At 32.5% G+C, this 23,513-nt stretch overlaps 5 protein-coding genes across 11 annotated transcripts in view; 3 read left to right on the top strand and 2 right to left on the bottom strand.

Annotated features, from left to right (window-relative positions):
* The window catches only part of LOC105212569 (phosphatidate phosphatase LPIN3), a 55,737-nt gene extending 51,435 nt beyond the window's left edge, over positions 1–4,302 (top strand). For 3 of the 4 annotated variants that reach the window (XM_011184613.3, XM_011184609.3, XM_011184610.3), the window contains one exon: positions 1,224–2,031. In XM_011184613.3, coding sequence (XP_011182915.2) covers positions 1,224–1,542 — 319 coding nt within the window. In that variant the 3' untranslated portion in view covers positions 1,543–2,031. Of the gene's footprint in view, positions 1–1,223; positions 2,032–3,903 lie in introns of those variants that run through there. The other variant, XM_011184612.3, reaches the window with a different exon arrangement.
* Positions 4,303–14,342: 10,040 nt separating this feature from the next.
* LOC105212568 (general odorant-binding protein 99a) lies at positions 14,343–15,512 on the top strand. Its single transcript, XM_011184608.3, has 2 exons — positions 14,343–14,506; positions 14,659–15,512. The coding sequence occupies exons 1-2, from the start codon at positions 14,462–14,464 to the stop codon at positions 15,043–15,045; spliced, it is 432 nt and encodes a 143-aa protein (XP_011182910.1). The 5' UTR covers positions 14,343–14,461; the 3' UTR covers positions 15,046–15,512.
* Positions 14,981–20,779, bottom strand: LOC105212566 (polyadenylate-binding protein 2). Of its 4 annotated transcripts, none has more exons than XM_011184605.3 (6): positions 20,622–20,779; positions 20,094–20,337; positions 19,357–19,755; positions 19,137–19,270; positions 19,000–19,067; positions 14,981–18,345 (listed from the first exon to the last, which is right to left on the bottom strand). In XM_011184605.3, the coding sequence occupies exons 2-5, from the start codon at positions 20,190–20,192 to the stop codon at positions 19,025–19,027; spliced, it is 675 nt and encodes a 224-aa protein (XP_011182907.1). In that variant the 5' UTR covers positions 20,193–20,337; positions 20,622–20,779; the 3' UTR covers positions 14,981–18,345; positions 19,000–19,024. The 4 variants fall into 4 exon arrangements, with proteins under 4 accessions (XP_011182907.1, XP_011182909.1, XP_054090810.1 ...); XM_011184607.3 differs by having other exon boundaries at positions 19,000–19,064; XM_054234835.1 differs by having other exon boundaries at positions 14,981–19,067.
* LOC128922823 (uncharacterized) lies at positions 20,735–23,453 on the bottom strand. The gene is made up of 2 exons (XM_054234833.1): positions 23,243–23,453; positions 20,735–22,958 (listed from the first exon to the last, which is right to left on the bottom strand). The coding sequence occupies exon 2, from the start codon at positions 22,811–22,813 to the stop codon at positions 21,653–21,655; it is 1,161 nt and encodes a 386-aa protein (XP_054090808.1). The 5' UTR covers positions 22,814–22,958; positions 23,243–23,453; the 3' UTR covers positions 20,735–21,652.
* LOC128922824 (general transcription factor 3C polypeptide 6) lies at positions 21,160–21,588 on the top strand. Its single transcript, XM_054234838.1, has 2 exons — positions 21,160–21,346; positions 21,402–21,588. Exons 1-2 carry the CDS (start codon positions 21,184–21,186, stop codon positions 21,551–21,553), a joined length of 315 nt encoding a protein of 104 aa, XP_054090813.1. The 5' UTR covers positions 21,160–21,183; the 3' UTR covers positions 21,554–21,588.
* Positions 23,454–23,513: the final 60 nt, after the last annotated feature.

The raw sequence follows: 23,513 nt of genomic DNA, 5'->3' as shown, positions 1-23,513 counted from the left end.
GTTAACGAAATTAACCATTATAAAAACTGTAAAAAATCGTCTGGTGGTGTTAAGGCTAAATGTGGTGTATGTCACTAAGTGGTGAATATTATATACATATATGTACCTGTACCTGCCATGGAATGCGCTTGACTCTCATAAGCACACAAATAACTATATATTATATACACATGAGATATACTTATGGTGGGTGTCGGATATATCAAGTTGATTTTATTTTATATTCGCCGCCATGCTAGCTCCCGTACTATACGAGTATGTTGAAGAAATTATTTAAAGAGACTACAGATACCATCCTGAGGCAAAATAATCTCAACTTTCACCTATTTAGTAACAGTAATAGAATTCTTATAAAAAACATATAGAATTCTTATAAAAAAGTGAAGAAAGATTAGTTGGAAAAAATAAATTTTTTGACGACAGAGAATACAATAATAATAGAAACAAGTATTAGTCGACACATCACATTCTGTTCAAAAAACTAGAACGGACCTAAAATTATAATCGTTCACAAACTATAAGTCCAGCAGCATACTCCAAAACTATTATAAAATAGTTTATAACGCTACAACAAGAACAAAAGCAACATGAAGGATTTAAAATAATGAATTTAGGTATATAGAGCTTATTTTAAGACAGATCGATGAAGTTTGAAACTGCTTCAAAGTCAGAAGAAATATGTTTAGATTATGCTCTCATTCATTATAGAGAAAATTATATATTTATAAACGCTTGATAAAAATATTAGCTAGTATAAGTAGACCTATATCATTTCGGTTATATAGTTATTAGACAGTTTGTATTAAAAAACAATATTTTAGATTACGAAGCAATCATAAAATAACACTAATTTTTTATATTTAAAATTGTTAAATGTATGCTATATGGCGCATAAACATATTCATATTAATAACATTCTTGTATAATTGGCTAAATATGTATCCAATCGCAATATTTACTGTATACTCTAAAATCAAACACGTTCATTGCAATTCATGTAACTATAACTTAACTGTAAAAAAAAAGAAAAAAAAACGCATAACTGTAAAATATCAAATGCTACACTCCACATACGCCATGCACTTGTATGAAACTAAAACAAAACACATTCATTTGTAAAAGCGAGACAAACGAACGCAACCCAAAAACCATAAATAATACGAAAAAGGCACACATTTTGCTAAAGTATAACTCTTCCAAATGCTTTGCAAATATTTTTATAGCGGTTACATCAACCAGTCGCTCGAAGTCGATGAGTACTTCCCGCTATTGGATGTCAACGTCTATGAGTATCGCACCGACACCTTTGACGATGACGAGGAGGAGGAGGACGAATTGAAATTCAGTGAATCGGATGATGGCATTGAACTCGATGCAGATGACGTTTATAACGATGATTACAATGAAAAGGCTGATGCCGCGGAGCATGATCTGCTAATGCGACTAGATAACGGCAAAATAACACATACGGAGCGAATATTTGCGCAGGCGCGCAATAGCGTAGTTACAGCTGGCTTCTCTGCGGTTGGCACAAGTCACTGACTTCATTATTCTGAGATCATCCGAGTCTTCCAAAGATATTAATTAAAGGAAATTATGAAGAGAAAAAAAATTTTTGGTGTAACAAAAAAAAAATTAGAATACACCCACGTTGATGCTGAGCAATGTATGCTCAAATTGATTTGATTGTGATAATTGTGATCTAGTTTTGCACATATGTATATGTATGTCAGTAATTCTACAATGCAAATGTGATATTGTGCTAATCACACAGTTTAGACTGCAGCGCTGTGTGAAGCTAAAAATATAAGTTAATTGCACTCACAAAACTTTCACAATGCGACCAGTTTTAGTAGGAATTTATTACAATTTTTTAAGACTAGTCCATAGTAAGCGTATTTAATTGCCTTTTAGCAATGAAAAAAAAATAAATATAGCCACTAGATTGTCTAGTGTTTTCTAACGAACAATATAAATAGCTTTGTAAGCTTTGTAGCAGGTTAAATGTACATTATTTACACATACATATTTCTAAGCGTTACAGCATGTACCTTAAAGACAAAAGTACAGCATATTAAATAGTATTTAATAATTTTAAAATTGTAATTGCAAAAATTTGCTAATTAATTAAGCAAATTGTTTTTATGTAAATATATATATATATATACTGTTATGGTAACTATTTTTAATCCACAAGCTGGACTGGGATTATTATTTTTTATTATTATTATTATTATAATTTTTTTGTTGTTGCTAATATGCACTACTGTTACTGTTATTCATTTCTTTATGCACTTTTATTAATTAATATACTTGAATAGCATTAATTGAAGCAGTTAGTATTTATGCATTTTCTATTTACATATATACATATATATTTACAAATATAGTACATACATACATATACTCACTTTTATGCATACAAGTGTTAAATATATACTCGTATATATGCTTAAAAAAATATGTTTATGGAATAAAGTTCAAAAGTAAACATTTGTTTTGGCTTTGTTTTCTTTGTTTTTGTTATTAATAAATGGTAGCGCACATTGTATAGCACCGTTGTAAATACAAGTATTATTGAAAATAGTAAACAATTATATTTTTTGTATTACAATATTTATTAATTGAAAGTTTTATTAAAAAATTATATATTTTCTTCGTTTTTATAATTGAAAATTTGATTTACCAAACCAAATATCATCAATATGTATTATTTTTTCACCGATATTTTAAATATTAAATCGATTCCACAGCATTTTCTACTCAAATGATCTATTGAAAGTAAATATAACCTCAAAATATGTATAATATACAATTAATTTAGGTCAGAAAAACAATACGAAAACTGTTCATGTGAATTTAGAAGGAAATATTAGTTATGGAAATATTCGAAATTATCTTCGATCCATTGGTAAAATAGTTAAATACAGTTGACAGCAAATATTAGTAATCTCTCAGGAAGTGTTGAGTTTTTAGCACTAAAAACCCTAGCATACTTTTAGGTGTAATTTTTTAAGTATCGGCTTTATATAATTAAATAGATCTGATTACTTATTATGGAAAATATGAGGTTATATGTAATATCTTACTGAAACAAATAATTATTATAGTTATATATTTAAATGCCACTACTTAAACTAAATAATTATTTAAAAACATGTACTACAAATATTTCTTAGCATACTTTTGAGCGTTTCTCAACCAACATTGTGAATTTTTATTACTTTCTGCCATGAAGCATGTATATAATTTCAATGAAATGTTTAGTTTCTGTGCTATTTAATGCATATTTAACGAATTTGTAGATAAATCATCAAAGGTGTAGCATACTTTCAGGCTTATACACAATTTTAGTAATATAAAAGTGATATCTAAAATCTTTTATAACATGGTTTTAGCAAACACCACCACAAAGCAGAAATATTTTCGATCATTTCTGTGATATTCTGCGAAAAGAAAACTTGAAATCATAAAAACATTGCATACTTTTCGGCGCATATGCATGTTTGACGATATAAGGTTGTCATGAAACATATAGTCGAAAATATTTTAGCAGACACCACTTCAAAACAGGCATACAATTTCAGTGGCGTTGCTTTTTAATAAGGTTTATGGTTATAAATGACAAATCATCATTGGGTTAGCATACTTATCGGCGCTTATAGCAATGTGAATATCATAATGCATATTTCCGAAGGCTTTAACAACCACCAACAGAAGTTCAACTTATTTTAGGCACTTCTGTGACTTAAAATGACGTTGCATGTATAGTCTTAAATATTTTCCAGCGATAAACATTGACTGAGGCTTTACAATTTATTTCTTTATATTATCTCACTTCATAGATATACACGTATAAATCAGTAGTTTCCTACTAATCATTTTCGTTTCTTACTTTTCTAGGTACTGCAGCATGACATACATTGTGGATCAACTATTTCCACCCATACGCGATGATGAGGGCGCTGTTGAATATTCCAACTTCAATTATTGGCGTGATCCTATACCGGAATTGGATTTAGTTTTGGAACAAAGTAGCACGGAAGCCAACAACACCAGTAACAATGGTGAAGTAAATGCAATGCTGCAAAAGGGTTTAGCAACCATTCCAGAAAATTAAGAAAAATACAACAACATCAGCAACAAAATAAAAAACTAATGCATAAATAGTAAACAAAAAATATATACACACATACATTTACAAGAGAAAGTAAAAACTGATAACTGGAAATCATACCAAAAACACGCATGTAGTGTAAATCACAGTATAAGTTTTCAATATAAGTACTATTTAGTTGCGCATACGCTTTTGCTTGGTTTCTATGGTATATGCTTATGCACTTAGCTAATAAGTTTACCTTGATTTCATTGAGCCAAATAACAAAAGTAAATTTGTTTATGCATACAAGGGCATCTATGAAAAATATGCTATTTTAGAGAGAACTACTTTTTTGAATTTTCAACTTTTAACTTTAACGGCATTTGTTCGAAGTTGATTTGAACATGGATTTGATATTGAAATTTTGATGCAGTATATTTGTTATAACTGAAATATGCTATTAAAAGACTGTTATTCAGACACTTAGCTTTTTATAGACACAACAAATAACTAAAGTTATGTGTGAACTCTTCTATACTCGTACGAAACGCTGAGGAACTCCTTCAGCTGTTAAACAACTTTTGGTCGCATGATATATGTAGACAAATTGGGTGGTTGTAGAATTGAGAATTAATTTTCGTATTTTTTTTTAGTCAAAATTGTGAGTAGTGTTGTTTTGCCTTTTCTTAGATAAAATGTCTTAGATTAGATGTCTTTAAAAAAATCTCTAAATATTCTAAATATTCTTTCGTTTAATGTCAATTATTTCTTATACAAAAGAAAATACTATTAGAGCTTCTTTAAAAATGTTATATATAAATGTGGTGGTATTAAGTGGTTTGATATTAAGTTAATTTTGAGAAACTTACACTATAATATATAGTATAAGAAATTTGAAAATTCCATAAAAAATCCTTTTATACAAAATTTTTAAAAAAATATTACAGAATCTTAATTTTCTAAAAGTTCAGCATTCACTTCACAAAATTTCAATTTTTTTAGCAAAGGCTTACCTTATTAACAGTTACTATATCTTATGAGTATTTCACTCTAACCTCAATTTTGACCTTAAATGACATTTTTGAAATGTTTCTAAAGACTGTTTACATTGAAGATTTCAATATTACCTCAAAACATAATCGAAAAACATAAATAAAAGAAATTTTGAATCAGATTGCAACAGCACTATAATGTGTGACACTTTTGTAAAAAAGTCCAAAATTTTTTGATGTTGCAAAAATATGTTATTTTTGATATTGCAAAAATATGTTATCTAATCGGACAAATTTTTAGATAAAGCGACTTTTTTTTCAATTTCAATTTTTTTTTTCTTTTTCAATTATTAAAAATTACAATGAAACGGTTTTGTCTGTGAGAAAATGAGCAAAATACAGCAAATTTTGAATGAACAACGTTAATGTTAAAAAAAAGCAAATAATTGAGCATTCAATTAGCTGAAATAGCTTTTCGACATTTAAACTTATCATTATAATTCACAAAATATTTGAAAACTTAAAACATTTGTATAAAGAATTTAACAAAAACGAAACCAATTTCAATTTCAATTCTGCGAATTTAGAAATTAATGAGACGAAATTAACTCTATCGGCCACTTTACTATATGGCAAACAATTATTTAAACAACTATTAAATATAAAGGGTGATTTTTTAAGAGCTTGATAACTTTTTTTAAAAAAAAAACGCATAAAATTCATCGGTTCTTTATTTGAAACGTTAGATTGGTTCATGACATTTACTTTTTGAAGATAATTTCATTTAAATGTTGACCGCGGCTGCGTCTTAGGTGGTCCATTCGGAAAGTCCAATTTTGGGCAACTTTTTCGAGCATTTCGGCCGGAATAGCCCGAATTTCTTCGGAAATGTTGTCTTCCAAAGCTGGAATAGTTGCTGGCTTATTTCTGTAGACTTTAGACTTGACGTAGCCCCACAAAAAATAGTCTAAAGGCGTTAAATCGCATGATCTTGGTGGCCAACTTACGGGTCCATTTCTTGAGATGAATTGTTCTCCGAAGTTTTCCCTCAAAATGGCCATAGAATCGCGAGCTGTGTGGCATGTAGCGCCATCTTGTTGAAACCACATGTCAACCAAGTTCAGTTCTTCCATTTTTGGCAACAAAAAGTTTGTTAGCATCGAACGATAGCGATCGCCATTCACCGTAACGTTGCGTCCAACAGCATCTTTGAAAAAATACGGTCCAATGATTCCACCAGCGTACAAACCACACCAAACAGTGCATTTTTCGGGATGCATGGGCAGTTCTTGAACGGCTTCTGGTTGCTCTTCACCCCAAATGCGGCAATTTTGCTTATTTACGTAGCCATTCAACCAGAAATGAGCCTCATCGCTGAACAAAATTTGTCGATAAAAAAGCGGATTTTCTGCCAACTTTTCTAGGGCCCATTCACTGAAAATTCGACGTTGTGGCAGATCGTTCGGCTTGAATGATGAAATGTCAAAGCATACTGAGCATCTTTCTCTTTGACACCATGTCTGAAATCCCACGTGATCTGTCAAATACTAATGCATGAAAATCCTAACCTCAAAAAAATCACCCGTTAGTATATATTGTCCTAATTAACTTCTATATTCCTACTAGCTTTTTAAAGCATTCAATCATTCATTTAAGTTGATGCTTCTTCTATACTACAGCCACAAATGACTTAGCTATAAACTATTATTTAAAATAAAAATATTTTTCAAAATACTATCTTAGATACACGTACATTCACATTTTGTTTAAAGAAATGTGTTTATAATGTTGAAATCATATTCGAAAGAGACCTTACTTAAATAAATAGAGAAAGCCTTTGGTTGGCAAGGTAAGAATCCAACTACTATAATTTATTAATTATACTTTCATATTTATATGTATATGTAGCTGCCAATCGGTGCAGGTTTCTAGCTCTAATGTTGATATATATATGTTTATTCAAAGGTATAAGCAATTTAGCGTTCTAATAATTATAATTTGTCTTTAATTAATTATTGTGATACATTTTAAGGTCTCCATTTAGTAGTTGTAAGCAATATGCATTAGAAATTGAGAATTCACACAAACTTATTTTATTCTTATTCTTTGTATAATTATAATATTCTATGTTACTGGGGTTCATTTCTAGTTTTAGATAGTTTTATTAGTAATGAAATTTTGTTATTGTGATATATTGAAAAAAGCAACTATTGTAATAAATAACATTCGACTATTGCATCAGTTGTATTACACATACATTTTAAATATTATTTTTTTTTTGTATTTTATTTAACATAAACATTTTCCATTAAGCTTTAAATTTTTCAAAATGCATTTATTCCATTTATATTATACCAGTTTGTGTATAAAAAAGATATTTAAAATTCTATGCGTTGCACAATATTAATTTTTGCGTATTTTAAATACATTTTAATATAAATACATACATACATACATATGCTATGTTTGTATATTTTTCAAAAACATACATTAATTTTCGATTTGTATAAATAATAATGATTAATATTGTGCAACAGATAAGCGTGTACTTATTTTATGTGTGATAATGCGTTAGCACGTGATTGGCTTTCTGTATTTTCTCGAGAAGAATTCAATTTTTTAGCGCGTTGCAAAAGCTTTCATTATCGCTTCATTTGTAATCGTATATTTAATCGAACCATTTTATAGCACAAAAACATTAAAACAAAAACAAATACACACATACATACAAATATACAACAATACCAAACATTATAAAATATTTTAAATATTCAAAATGAGAAAAAAGAAATAAATGTATCTTCAGCAAAATAATTAAATATAAGTTACAGTAAAAAGCAAACTTATAAAAATATGTCCGAAATTGAAGGAAACAATGAATAAATGAAACATAAATACAGCTTGCGTTCATTCATATACATAGTATTATACGAAATTGTTCATATAACGGTTGATTTATTAGAGGTACAGTTGTCTAAGAAAACTCCTTATTTGGAACAAGTTGGAAAATTGTCGAAATTTAATTCCAAAACTCAACGATTTAAAACGTAGACATATCGGAAAAATTACAATGCACTGCGACAATCGTATCCAAAAGTGACTCTGTACACTCCACTAGTTACTATCTGGTGTTGTTTCCAGATGAAGATGAAATTTTCTAATTTGTCTAATTGCTAAGGGTACCAACTTGAGGGTCCAACAAACTATACTTTATTTGATTTTTTTTTTAAGATAAACACAACGAAGGCCTCGACTTGTGTACGAATTTCCTTGCAATACATAATCTGACCGACTCACAATAACTATTTACTATGGTTGGAAACAGATGGAAAAGTACCGCTGCAACACAAATGTGCGTTAATCAAATTAATTGAAACCGTTTATCTCAAGAAATTTGTGCACATCATTGTAGGTACATATAAGCATGATATGAACTTTTCGATACAGTAGCTGTCATAAAAATGGAATCAATGAAATGAGATTAGCTAATACGGACTAAGGAGCTTTTTGGACTCTTATGAACAACACAAAAACTTTGGTCAGTGTAAGACAAAACTATTGATTAATATATAAATAATGAAATGAGATTTACGACCAGACATCGGACATCTGGATCTACGTTACCTGAATTGACCAGAATTTTATCCAGCCACGCGCTGTTATTTTGACGATCTAAACCTGTTTTGATCGGTAAGTTTTAATTTTATAATGTAGATTTGAAGACCTAGCTAATATGAATTTCAAAAATTTTATTAGAATCATTAGAATATAGTACACTCCCCAGTATCACAACATCTGAAATCAAAACTGTTACCGAAGTGGTAAGTAGTATTTATACATTCCCCCGTAGTTCGTAGACATTCTCATCGCCTCGCGTACATAGGCTTCTAACCGCCCGGATATAGAAAACTTGATGGATACTATTATCCAAACAGCATCATCTAAGAGCAAATACTACTAATATACCACTCCATTCCGCAACAATCTCTCACACACTTATGAAGAGAAACACACATTCTGGTTTCTAAAGTTTTGTGTGATACTCAATTGTTTTTTTTAATGGATAATTTGTTATTGAGTGCGTTAGAAAATTCTTTGTTTGCAAGAAACTTCAAAAAACACGCATTTTTAATAACTTCAAATAAAAATATATTGGAGTAACAATTAAAATTTAATAATAATTTTTTTTAAATTAACATATTTCAATAATAATATACAGTGGAACTTCTTTAACTCAAATAAATAATAAAGAGTTAGAGAGACTTCGAGTTATAGAATTTACACTAAGATATAAATTTCTCAAAAAGCTATGAAATATAGTTTTATACACAGTTTGAATTATTAACTTCGCTTAAAGTTTTATGTAAATACGTTAAAACATGTAATCTGTAATTTTGTATGTCACAGTTTGCTTTTGTTTGGCTCTTGACGTCTGTATCCCATGCCTTTGTTATATGATTTATGCAGTACATAAGTGTAATATCATATTTTTTGTTCTCCTCCGTACGATATATGGGAACTCTTTTAAAATACTGCCTCGATAGTAAAATCTGAAATTTTGTATTATTCTCTGGTCGAAAGGTCGATTTATGGAAGGAATTTTGTATGAGATTTGACTTCTATTGCCAATTCAAGAGTTCGAGTTATGGGGAATTTCAAATTAAGGAAGTTTGAGTTATGGAAGGAAATTTGTATGAAATTTGATTTCTAAACGCTATTGCCTATTCAAAAGTTTGAATTATGGAGATCGAGTTATGGAAGTTCCACTGTATTTCAAAAATAATACATTAATATTCATCACTGGACTCCAATTTTGATAATATTTTTTGTTAGTCTCCATACGACTCTTTTAAAGACTCTTTTAAAATACTGCCTCGATAGTAAAATTTTAAATTTTTTATTACCCCCTGGTCGAAAAGATCGGTTTATGGAATGAATTTTGTATGAAAATTGACTTCTATTGCCATTTCAAGAGTTCGAGTTATAGAAGTTCAAGTTGTGGAAGGAAATTTGTATGAAATTTGATTTGTTTGAGTTATGGAAATTCCACTGTATTTCTTTTTTACTATATTAATTACTAGCAGACCCCTCCGGCTTCGCACGGGTTTAAACAAACATTTCAAAAGTTATAAGTTTTTACACAATTATACACACTCTCCCATAAATAATATACTACTTATGTACTTTCCCGTTACTTGCGTAGGTTCATATAAAACAAGTAAAATGAGGAAAATTCGAGCATGAAATTATATTTTATTTGCAATGAGTTATGTTTGTCCGTTGTCTTTTTCTCTGATTATGAAGGTGTTGGGAACGCTCAGACCTTGACGCCCTAGTGCGAGTTTGTATATTTATATATATTTTGTTCTTTAAGCCACTGCACACGTTCCGTACTCGACTCTCTGGCACGCGATTGCGATGCGAAGAGAATGACTTGCAAAACGATTTTCAGTTTCAGATTATGATTCTTCATCACAGAGTCTTTTTGATACCCTCACCTAAGGACTATAACCAGAAAGTTGAGATTCTAGCAATAAATAGCGCCTATGTTACTCAGGGTGAATGTAGCTTTCTAATGGTGAAAGAATTTTTGAAATCGGCACATTATAATAACAGTATAGATTTCATTATGCATTTATGAATTCAATACTTTGCCTAAAATAATGCAATGGCGTTTCGAATATTGTGCATTGCATATTGCGTTTACGAAAGCAGCCACACTGTCACTGTCCTGGTTAGGAAGGAGGTTGGTATTTTGCCATTCCCATATTGAAATTGCAATTGGAATCACAAAAACGGACACCGTATGGTCGCACTACCTACTATGTACTCAACCGTTGTTAATCGTTTTGCAAGTACTTTTGATTTATTCTTGTACTAAGCTAAATCGAAAATTATCAAGAAAGATTACCTCAAAACCATAGGAGATCAATGTTTACTTGAATAGTATGAGTAAAATATAGACTAGACCCTACCGTTCCCATATCAGTCAAGAAAAAGGACAGTTTACTGTTGAATGAACCGAATCGTGCCGAATACAAACCGAACAGTTTCAGAACACTAACCTTTTCTCACAAGTTGCTTGATGGAGATAGATTAGCTTTCCAACGGCGACGTAGATCTCGTATATCTCCCATGGACAGCTGAAATACCGCTGTACTACTAATTTTTAATGATTTTTTCTCAAACATATGTCTATACAATAAAATCCAAGCTATTATGCGGAGAAATTTGTATAACAGTCCTGGTTTAGTCAATTAAATTCCGCAATATCTCGAGAACTACAAAGAAGTAAAAATTCTATTTTTTATTTCAACAATCAGTGCAAGGTCTCAGCTTGAAAACAGTTACTATCTGCCCCAAAATCACTGTTGACCGATGTTATTAATGTTGAGAACATGAACAACGACGAACATATGTATGTAGGTATGTATAAAAATCACGTGATATTTAAACATATGTATTTGTATGCATTATTTATGTATTTAAAGAAATACATTTATTTTATATACATATGTACATATGTATGTATTTATGTATAGTAAATGTCACTTGAATTGCAACAAGACGTTCAAATCACTAGGGGCATTGTCTGCTCTTTTATTTGACCGGCTCTGACACAAGAATCATGCTAATTGTACATAACGATGTATCTGTTATGTACTTGTTTGCGTCTGAATACATAACGGCATATATTAATACACAATACGAACAAATTGAGGAGTGGAAACTTTTCGTCATAAACATTTTAGTACAATTACCTAGCTCCAGAAAGTTCTTCCTATTTATTTAATAATGCTTTTTTTATATTACATACAAAATACCCAATGGGAAATTGAAAAGTATACGAGGTTTTGGGGAGAAAGTACATACATATATATGTGATCCTTCACGTCTTCGCCAGTTAATACTTTTTTGGTCTTGTTTTATACATGTATAAAAAACTAAAATAGGCCGGAACCGAAGATTTTAATAATAAAAGGGCTCTGAACTGTTTCGGGATGCCTGGAAAATCGAAAATTAGTAATTATTATAAGTTGATGTGGTGGATTAGGTTAAAAAGTATACCTAGTTTCATTAAGGTACTCCCTATAAAATAACCAGATAGATTGAAATTAATATATATTTGGTATTTATGGGTTGGTGGAAGAAATTAGAAAGAAGATTCTTCGAGTCATGTCACCAAAAACTACGCGATAAAATTTTATTGATTTATTATTCTTAATTGACCGATATACATATGTATGTAGGATATAGGCTGTCGGAGCAATGAAGATCATATCGAATAATATAATATAGGTTCAGATATGGACTGATTGTGAACATTTTTGACGGAGGGGAGGTTTGGAGCAACCATATCGAAACTAGCATAGTACAGACTGAGATTTCTTTTGATATATTTTTCCATTCTCAAAGACTTCGGACGACCAAGTAGATTCTATTGGCTATCGTTACCATCACTTGTAGCCATCCTAGCGTCACCAGGAGCTCGACAATCTCGGTTTCTCTGCAATTCTTCTATAATTTTTTTAAGTTACCTATTGCAAGATGAAATAGTCTTATGAATTGAAAAATTCTTATAGTAAACGTGGTCTGATTTTGTCTATTTATTGTTATTGCTGCTTTATAAAATAAAGTGACCTTTGTCAAAATATGAGAGCAAACAACATAAACTCAAAATCCTCAGAGAGCTGAACAACTAATAGTAAAGTATTTTAAAGTTTAAGTTAAACGAACTTCTCAACCGTCCCAAAGACGGTTTAAGGGGTTTCAACCAGGCTAGAGACAGTATTACAGGTAAGAAGAGTTTTAAACGAAATGCGATCTGCCAAGAACAGCAATCCAAATCAAACTGTTGTTAGATAACCAAAAAAATGTACATATTTGAAAATTTTAATTGGGTTCATTCTTCTTCCCGCATATCTTTGAAGAATATTTGCCCTTTTGTTACGTCCCTGCCTAAAACAATGAAATTGAGTCAGTTTGTTAAGACGATTGGGATCTCAAAGGAATATGTAGTTCAATCAATAAAAAAGACAAAAAATATTCGCTATCCCCACAACAGCCGGTTCTGCGATACCGGGATTGATTCTGATTTTCGGATCCGAACAAGGGCTGTTATTTCGACGATCCAGACATGTTTTGATCGGTAAGTTTTAGATTAACAAAAATGATTGACTTTCAAATGTCAACCTTTCAGATTTCCAACCAATATCAACGAGTTTCTGCTCCGATTTGTTACAATGGATGAAACATGTATATATTTGCACACCTTAGTACAATCGATATTTGGCTGAATGATTATTGCTCGGTAAAAGTTGTCCAAAGCGTCTCCAAAAAAAATCGTCTACCGGGCCTTGAACGTTGAGAACGTCGAAAATTGGAATAAATTCTTGGACCACATATTTTACTGTCCATCTAGTACACAATGCATTCCATTGGGACTTACTAAGAACATGCTGTATTGTCAAGCGAAGCTCGTAACCAGGTTACACATTACAGTCAATATTAGCTAATTAATAAAACGGTACTAAATTGTAAATGAAAATGAGGTAATTTACGTGAGAAAGCATAACAATGTCTGCCCCATTGGCTATTATGACTATTAGATTACCCTATAAGTATTTGAGACTTCTAGCAGTCAACAACCAATTATACCTCCATTCGCATAAATCTAGAGTAAGTGCTTTGTAATTAGTGATTTACTAGTCTTGTGCAAACATACAAACATAAAAAATTCAAATAGCTGTGTTTATGCGCTTTTGGCAAATTAAGTCCCATTACGGAGTGAAAATTTTCCAAATTTCGAGTTGATGTGACCCAACGTCATAATCGTGATTGAACGAGATCAACGACTGTCTACCGCACTGTCTGCCTGTTGGATAGCTGCATTAATATGTTCAGTCCGCATTAGTAACTATGCACATAACTACATACATACATATGTATATATATAATCCCAACATGACAATGATATACAAATTGCACTTGAATACACACTCCTTCAGCTCAACCGCACCACTTAGTCAGTCAGCAGATGAACGAATCCACAAATGACCACCTATGTAGTATAAGCATATGTGTGTATGTAAGCACTTAATAGCGCACATACTAAACACATACATGAACAATTTGCGTGTAAACACAATGCTTTGCACTCACGATGGAATTGGCCCCGACATCACCCACTCAGTTGACATGGACGCACTTGTTTTTATCGGACAAACTATATAAGGCAAAGTTTGATTTGAAAATTTTATCAGTCAATTTTTGTATTTCACAGCATTTACAATTGCGCTTAGCAACCAACTGAGACATCCTTCTGAGAGCCTTCCAACAGGAATTTAAGCATAATTTTTAAATAAACAAAATGAAATACATTGTCGCTGTTTTACTCGCCGCCTTGGTCGCTATGGTAAGTAATGGACCTGGAAAATATAATGTTTTCAAAATTTTCTGTTTAAAATATTTTCAACATTTTTTCCCCCAAAATTTTCATTAATTTTTTTTTCAAAATTTTTATTATTTTTTTTTTTCAAAAATTTTCATAAATTCACACTTTTCTAGGCCGCTGCCGAGGAGTACAAGATCCGCAATCAGGATGACTTGTTGAAGGCGCGCAAAGAATGCATGGAAGCTAAGAAAGTGCCCACCGAACACATTGAGAAGTTCAAGAAATTCGAATTCCCCGACGATGAGGTGACGCGCTGCTACATCGAGTGCATCTTCAACAAATTCCAATTGTTCAGCCCCACCGAAGGTTTCAAAACACAAAATCTGATTGCCCAACTCGGCCAGAATAAGGAGAATAAGGACGCTGTAAAGGCTGATATTGAGAAGTGTGCCGATAAGAATGAACAGAAATCGGATTCGTGCACATGGGCCTATCGTGGATTCAAGTGTTTCATCAGTAAGAATTTACCGCTGGTGCAGGAAAGCCTCAAGAAGAATTAAATGCATTCACAGATGACGAGAAGTGAGCGTGCAGCCGGTGCCAATCGAGAGAACGACAAGAACAACAACACCATCATCACACTACCACCAACAACAACATCATCACCAGTAACACATCAACAACAACAACTGCAATAAGCGATTAAATAAAATATAAACAACAGCAGTAACTGCAACACTCAATCATAATAAAGTCAGGTAAATCATGTAAGAGAAGTCGCGCGCCGGCGGTAAGCAACTGAAATGAATAGTCAACATTCAGACTCATTTATGTATTAAATATGAATATTGATAGAATATGCATTTGCAATAGTACGGTTGAATCATCTGGAAACGTCCTGTTATTTTCGCATTTAACAATTACAATTTATTTTTTCGTTCACACATTTATGTATTTACGCTTCATTCGTTCGATGTTAATTGATTTTCACGAATAAAAATGAAATGAATTACAATGTGCAAGAGGATATTTTCTACTATTATTATTGGTTCGTGGAATGAGAGGGTTTTGGTTTCCTTCCGTATTTTAGTATATTTTCGCATATTTTAGAAACTGTAGCAAAAATATAGTCCTGTGAAATATCGAAAGGTCTTCCAGACTGTTTAAGCATTTTTAAAGTGTAAGTGCTACTGCTTCGAAGCGTAGCATCCTTCAGAGTAATGACAATTCAGTCTACTAGTCTACTCGCTGACTATGCACTCGATGCTGGTAAAAAAATGTCTACGCTCACTTTCAGTCGCTGCCAATTAGATCTTTACGTTTAAACTAATTTGGATGCCTTGCCATAGTGGAGTCCCAGGAAATTATTAGTCTACAGATGTCCGTATTACTGACATTGGAATCGGAACAAGTAAGAGCACTCACTAACTATCTTATTGTGATATTCTACAGGACAATCAGTACTTCTGACCCGTGGAAAATCGTAAGATATCGAGGGAGGTCTTTGCGCTCAGTAATACTTCCTAGTTGTAGGGGTCATTGTCCCATTAAAAAATTTATAGCTGCAGAAGTTTCCTAAAAGAAGACGCGGTGGAATCATCTCAACACTTCCTTATGTAATGGCCCGCCTATGTGAGATATATACTAAAATTCTTTGGATCTCAATTTTTTGAACATCCTCGCGAATTAGCCGATTTAGAAGTAAAAAAAAAAAAAACAACTGCAGATTTGTAGTAGTTTCACTGCGCTTTTTCGAACCTTAATATCTAATTAGGGGTTCATTTTGGAATAGTAACATGATTCTTTGGATATCATGGGGCCACCAGCGAAATCGATTTCAGAATGGAACATTCTTGTTAAGCTGCTACCCAATGTGCGTCCGTTCAAGTGGTTTAATAACATTAACCCTTCAAATATACTATTACATACTTTTCCGTAGTGGAGAACGCAAGTCGGCCCAGCACTGCATATTGTTATGTTGATAATTTAAGCTTTTATCCTTTACCTGAGGGTTTTGAAGTTTTCAACTTTGCATGGAGCTCGGTGCTATTCAATCTAGTTTACTTATTTGTTTATCCTTGTTGTTGTTGTAGTGAGAGAAAACAATCCTTAACGAGCACTTTAGTAATGTCTAGTTCGAATAATTTACTTACAAACCATTTAAATATAATAAAACTTAGCGGAAAACACATACATATATAGTTAAGTACGTTGTCGGTGAAACCACTTCCCGCTTGGTGGCTAAATCACAGCCTTGTCGCTGCGCCAAACCTTCGTTGGTGAATTATATTGGTAACTACGGGAGGTTGTTGCTGTTATTGTTGATGTAGCGGCATAAAACATTTCCCAAATAATTTTGAGGAATGCTACCGATTTGGCCGGTTAAAAATCCGAGTCCGTTCCCGTTACGTAGAACCGACTGTCATGAAAACGGCTTCGGAAGGTAATTATAGATGGCATATTAAGCTAAGACATATTAGTCAAGGTGAATCAAACAAGGATAACGACGTGAGACTCCCACAACTCCCACAGCAGCCGGTTCTACGCACCGGAGTTGACCCGGATTTTATCCGGTCAAGGGCTGCCCTTTCGGCGATCTAACCCTGTTATTGAAAAAAAAAACGTGAGACTCTCATCTCATTCGTTCGAACACCCGAAACGCAGTTGAAGAACCTCAAGATCGACAAAAATGTGGATTTTCTTAACGTCAAACGACACCCACTTGTCGAGCCAGAGTAATTGTATACAAATAATATTTTCCAAAACGCCGGATAAGATCCAAACATTTAGTGGAATACTTCCCTTAGCTTTAGTTATTCACCTACAACATATTTACATTTCATCCACCTTAAAAGTGGTTATGCATTACGTACACAAGAGAATTCTTATGTTCTAATTATTATAAATATTTAAAATTTAGACACAAAATTATAAAAAATATAAAGAAACTCTCTAAGTGATCTGCCATTAAAAACACATTTACATATTTTTTTTCTTAGTTTTATTTTCATCAATTTTTTTTTTTTTTTGTTTTCATTTAGAACTAAATTTTATTATAATATTTTTTTAATATATTTTTAATTTGCGTGCGTTATTTCCTTCATTTTTTACGCTATATTATTTTCGTCCGCATTTATTGCTGCCAGCCATTTTTATTTTTTAGGTTCTCTAATTTTTTGGATAATGTTGATGTTTTTTAAGATGTGTTCTTCTTTTTTAACTTATCTTCTTTGTTCATCTTGTATGATTTCTTTGTGGCCTTTTTTATATTTTCATTTTTTTAACATCTTTTCGCAATGTGGAGTTTTCATCTTTTCGTCTTTTGTTTGTTTTATTTATTTTATGTTTTTTTATATTTCTTGTTTAACTGCTTCTTTTGAATATATATATATATATATATATATTATATATATAAGTTATAATATTTTCTCTCTTTAGCCATTTTTCATTTCTTTAAGAGCTTCTTGTTTTTTTTTATAGTTCGGAAAATAAAACTATTTATAAACAGGTATGTTGGTGTGTTGCAGTTCAAAAAACATTATAACCAATTAACCATAATAACGGAAATCCATCTTTTAATTTTTTTTATATATTTATTTATTTCTCGTTGTATCTTTGCTTTCTTTATTTAAGAGCATCTTCAATATTTTATTCTTGCTCATTTTTCGCTTTTTTAAGCATTTTGGTCCTTTTTAATATTTTCTTTTTTATTTTTTCCTTTCTGCTTTCACTTTTTTATTGTGATGCTCTCTATTTAATCATTAAATATTTATGACATCATTTTTTTAGAAGTTTGGTAACGAACGGCTTTTATATATAATGTTTTTTGAAATCATTTTATATATTGTAAAAAAAAAAATCTGAAATCAAATTAGTTGGATTATAAAATGTGTTTAAAATGAACGGGGTATCACAGGATATAACAGGTGGTCGGTAATTTTAGCTTTTTTAAGATGATGGTTTAATGGAATAGAGGGAATTTCGTGACTCGAGTTTAACATCACATTATATATAAACACGTGCCCTTGGTTGTGTATAAATAAAACTAAAAATATATAACGAAATGTACTATACTTTTGAACCTAAAGCGTTACTACTTCATTCAAAGTTAGCATTTAAAAAAATTAAAAGAAAATTACTGTAAATGTACCTTAGAATTAAGATTATATGAAAATTTTAGGAAAACTCGCAACAAACAATATCAGTAAAAATGAAAAAATCTCTTGAATCCAAACATAACATGAAACAGTGAGTATTTCCTCTTAAACGTGATCGAAAACAAGTCATTTGAAAATCAATAACGAAACTAAACATTTTTTTTTTAATATCTACGTACTAATTGCTTGCAAAATACCTATCGGAATGTTTTTGTGTTAATGAACAATCTGATTAAAACTCAATTAATATAATATAATATCATATTTGTAAATGTGTCTAGAAATTTGTGAATGATGAATTTTAAAGCCAATGGCAACTGAGTTGTGACAAAGAAAAACTATAATATGTTGACTTACCTTAAAAGTAAGAGTAAAACATTAATCAGTAAGGTGCATAGTAATTTGCACGTCCGCGATAACCCCTTCTGAAACGAAAGCAGAGCTCATGTTAATTGAATATTTCGATATAGACAGACTTTTAAACGTATACTTACATTGGACGACGTGAACCACGGAAGGATGAGTGGCAACAGGCGCGTGATACACGTGCACCTCGTCCACGGAAACTGCCGCGTGCGAAACGATTTGTCGTAGACAATCCTGGGCGATTAGTGCGTTTAGACATCACCTAAAATTAAATAAACATATTCATATAAATTTCGAATAAATATATAAATTTCATAATAATTATTGCATTTGCATATGAGTACACACCTTAATTTGACGACCCCTAAAAAGTGTCTCGTTCATTGCCAATGCTGTCTCAACAAATTCCTTTGAACCAAACTCAATATAGGCGAAGCCTTTAGGGTGACCATCAGCTTTATTGCATAGTATGGTCACACGGTTTATGGTTCCGCAACCATGAAAATGTGATTCTAACTCCTCAGCCGAAGCTCCATAATCAACATTGCCCACGTATACTGAACGTGTATCAATTTCTTGTTTTTCTTCTAAAGATAATGGCACTGTGGCCAATCCTGTTGTAGAACCAGCCATTTGTTTATCCACTTCAGATTGCATTTGTTTAATTTTTTCGGCTTCCTCCTCCATTTCCTTAACTCGCGCCTTTATTGCTTCCAGTTCAGGATCGATTTGCATATTGGCTTCCTCCTTTTTAAAAAACGATGAATAATTTCAATTACAAAGAAAAGGTATACACCAATTAGATATTGTATTAAAAGCGGTTATATATATGCATCAATTAACTACTGCAAAACTAAACTGCACTCGTACAAAACAGCAAAGAGCAAATGCCAGACTATGGAGTCTATATATATGGTAATGCAGGCAGGCGTCATTTTGAGCTTTTATTTTGCACTTTCGGTTTTCGTTTTATTCAATCTTCTGCACTCCATAAACCAGTTTTTGTCAAAATTGCAGATATCAAACCGGAATGCAAACTTATTTGTATACCATAAATGTATTTTCAGTATTTTGCAGGTACTCACCTCGTTTTCGTTCATTAGTTCTGCTTCGTGCTCGCCATTTGCCTCATCGAGATTGTCCAGTAGTTGATCTTCGTTCAGCGATAAATCTTCGTCTGCCATTTTGCTAATCGATATTTTAAAGCTGCCACCAAACAAACAACCACGCAGGAAAGCTCAAATGTAGTTCTCTTCGTACTTTTCGTGGTGTTCTCCAAACGTAGACCGTCCACTCTTTTGCCTCCAATAAGTTTGTGTTGCAACAAATCTGTGACGTATCAAATTTATATTAGTTTCCTTTTCTGCCTTTTGGCAGTTCATAGGCATGCATACAAATACATTGAAAAGTATCTCAATGCGCGCGCACAGAACTAAATTCGCCCTATGACAGCAACCGCCATTTTGGGCGAATTATTTCTGAAAGAATATGTGCGAGCGAAAGCGAACAAAAAGGGAAATTTTTGTGGGAAACCAAAAACAGAGCACTATTTGACAGCGTGACATTTTTACTTTTCAATATTTGCACCCAATTAACTTGCTGTTGCTACTTACCAAGTGAAATTATTGCGTTAATAGTATAAAATTCGCTAAGTACACGTAATATAAATACTAAAAAACGTTATGGAACTCTCGCACACTATTAAATATTTTTATTTTTATTCCAAGAAAGTGAAAACTACACTGATTTCTCTACCACCGGTTGTGCGAAGGAAACCTATACAGCGAAATCAACTGACATCTAATTGACAGCTGATTTGTAATAGATTTCAATGAACATATAGGGTTGCATTTCTATGGTACAATGTTATGTGAAGAGTATAGTTTTGATTACGCAAAAGTTAATACTAGCAGAAAAGTATTATATATTTTGTCTAATTTTTGAAATATTATTAATGTTTACGTGAAAATGAAACAATTAGAAATAGAATAAAGTTCATTTAAGTCAATATACTTTTCCATATGTATGTTGCATATTTGCATATCTCTGGCATCTACTGACATACAGCACCGCAAAATTAACGCACCGCCAAAAACATCAGCTGTCGACAAATAATTGTTTACTACGAATTGTGACTAAAATAACAATTATTATAATAATTACGTTGTAATTACAATGAATATTGACGAAGAGTCCGACTATGAGGAAGAAGAATTTTTAATTTTCGCTGATTTCAAAAATCAACTTGGTGCACTTGATCTAGATGAGAATATAGCTGTTAAAATCATAGGACTTGAAAAGGACCCAATCGCTGAAGTGAATGGAAATATCTTTAAAGGTAATTAAATACCACTATATAAATACATATAAATCCTTAACACGAATATTAACAGGTACATATGACTATCCAATGGGTACATGCGTTTTCTTTGAAAAAGATTCAGACGCTGCGCCGTCAGATCCTCTATTCGAAACGAGCTGTCGGCAGAAATATAAATACTTTGCTAAAACCAATAAAGTTATAAATTTTGAACGTAAAGGGTGATTTTTTAAGAGCTTGATAACTTTTTTTAAAAAAAAAACGCATAAAATTTGCAAAATCTCATCGGTTCTTTATTTGAAACGTTAGATTGGTTCATGACATTTACTTTTTGAAGATAATTTCATTTAAATGTTGACCGCGGCTGCGTCTTAGGTGGTCCATTCGGAAAGTCCAATTTTGGGCAACTTTTTCGAGCATTTCGGCCGGAATAGCCCGAATTTCTTCGGAAATGTTGTCTTCCAAAGCTGGAATAGTTGCTGGCTTATTTCTGTAGACTTTAGACTTGACGTAGCCCCACAAAAAATAGTCTAAAGGCGTTAAATCGCATGATCTTGGTGGCCAACTTACGGGTCCATTTCTTGAGATGAATTGTTCTCCGAAGTTTTCCCTCAAAATGGCCATAGAATCGCGAGCTGTGTGGCATGTAGCGCCATCTTGTTGAAACCACATGTCAACCAAGTTCAGTTCTTCCATTTTTGGCAACAAAAAGTTTGTTAGCATCGAACGATAGCGATCGCCATTCACCGTAACGTTGCGTCCAACAGCATCTTTGAAAAAATACGGTCCAATGATTCCACCAGCGTACAAACCACACCAAACAGTGCATTTTTCGGGATGCATGGGCAGTTCTTGAACGGCTTCTGGTTGCTCTTCACCCCAAATGCGGCAATTTTGCTTATTTACGTAGCCATTCAACCAGAAATGAGCCTCATCGCTGAACAAAATTTGTCGATAAAAAAGCGGATTTTCTGCCAACTTTTCTAGGGCCCATTCACTGAAAATTCGACGTTGTGGCAGATCGTTCGGCTTCAGTTCTTGCACGAGCTGTATTTTATACGGTTTTACACCAAGATCTTTGCGTAAAATCTTCCATGTGGTCGAATAACACAAACCCAATTGCTGCGAACGGCGACGAATCGACATTTCACGGTCTTCAGCCACACTCTCAGAAACATTCTCTTCTGTACGCACTGTACGCATTCGTGTGGTTGGTTTAATGTCCAATAAAGTAAACTGAGTGCGAAACTTGGTCACAATCGCATTAATTGTTTGCTCACTTGGTCGATTATGTAGACCATAAATCGGACGTAAAGCGCGAAACACATTTCGAACCGAACACTGATTTTGGTAATAAAATTCAATGATTTGCAAGCGTTGCTCGTTAGTAAGTCTATTCATTAGTTCTGCTTCGTGCTCGCCATTTGCCTCATCGAGATTGTCCAGTAGTTGATCTTCGTTCATCGATAAATCTTCGTCTGCCATTTTGCTAATCGATATTTTAAAGCTGCCACCAAACAAACGACCACGCAGGAAAGCTCAAATGTAGTTCTCTTCGTACTTTTCGTGGTGTTCTCCAAACGTAGACCGTCCACTCTTTTGCCTCCAATAAGTTTGTGTTGCAACAAATCTGTGACGTATCAAATTTATATTAGTTTCCTTTTCTGCCTTTTGGCAATTCATAGGCATGCATACAAATACATTGAAAAGTATCTCAATGCGCGCGCACAGAATTAAATTCGCCCTATGACAGCAACCGCCATTTTGGGCGAATTATTTCTGAAAGAATATGTGCGAGCGAAAGCGAACAAAAAGGGAAATTTTTGTGGGAAACCAAAAACAGAGCACTATTTGACAGCGTGACATTTTTACTTTTCAATATTTGCACCCAATTAACTTGCTGTTGCTACTTACCAAGTGAAATTATTGCGTTAATAGTATAAAATTCGCTAAGTACACGTAATATAAATACTAAAAAACGTTATGGAACTCTCGCACACTATTAAATATTTTTATTTTTATTCCAAGAAAGTGAAAACTACACTGATTTCTCTACCACCGGTTGTGCGAAGGAAACCTATACAGCGAAATCAACTGACATCTAATTGACAGCTGATTTGTAATAGATTTCAATGAACATATAGGGTTGCATTTCTATGGTACAATGTTCTGTGAAGAGTATAGT

This window comes from Zeugodacus cucurbitae, chromosome 6 (assembly GCF_028554725.1).
Source record: "Zeugodacus cucurbitae isolate PBARC_wt_2022May chromosome 6, idZeuCucr1.2, whole genome shotgun sequence".
NCBI classification, from domain to species: domain Eukaryota; kingdom Metazoa; phylum Arthropoda; class Insecta; order Diptera; family Tephritidae; genus Zeugodacus; species Zeugodacus cucurbitae.
Note: the sequence above shows the minus strand (reverse complement) of the source record. Positions and strands in the feature narration are given on the sequence as shown.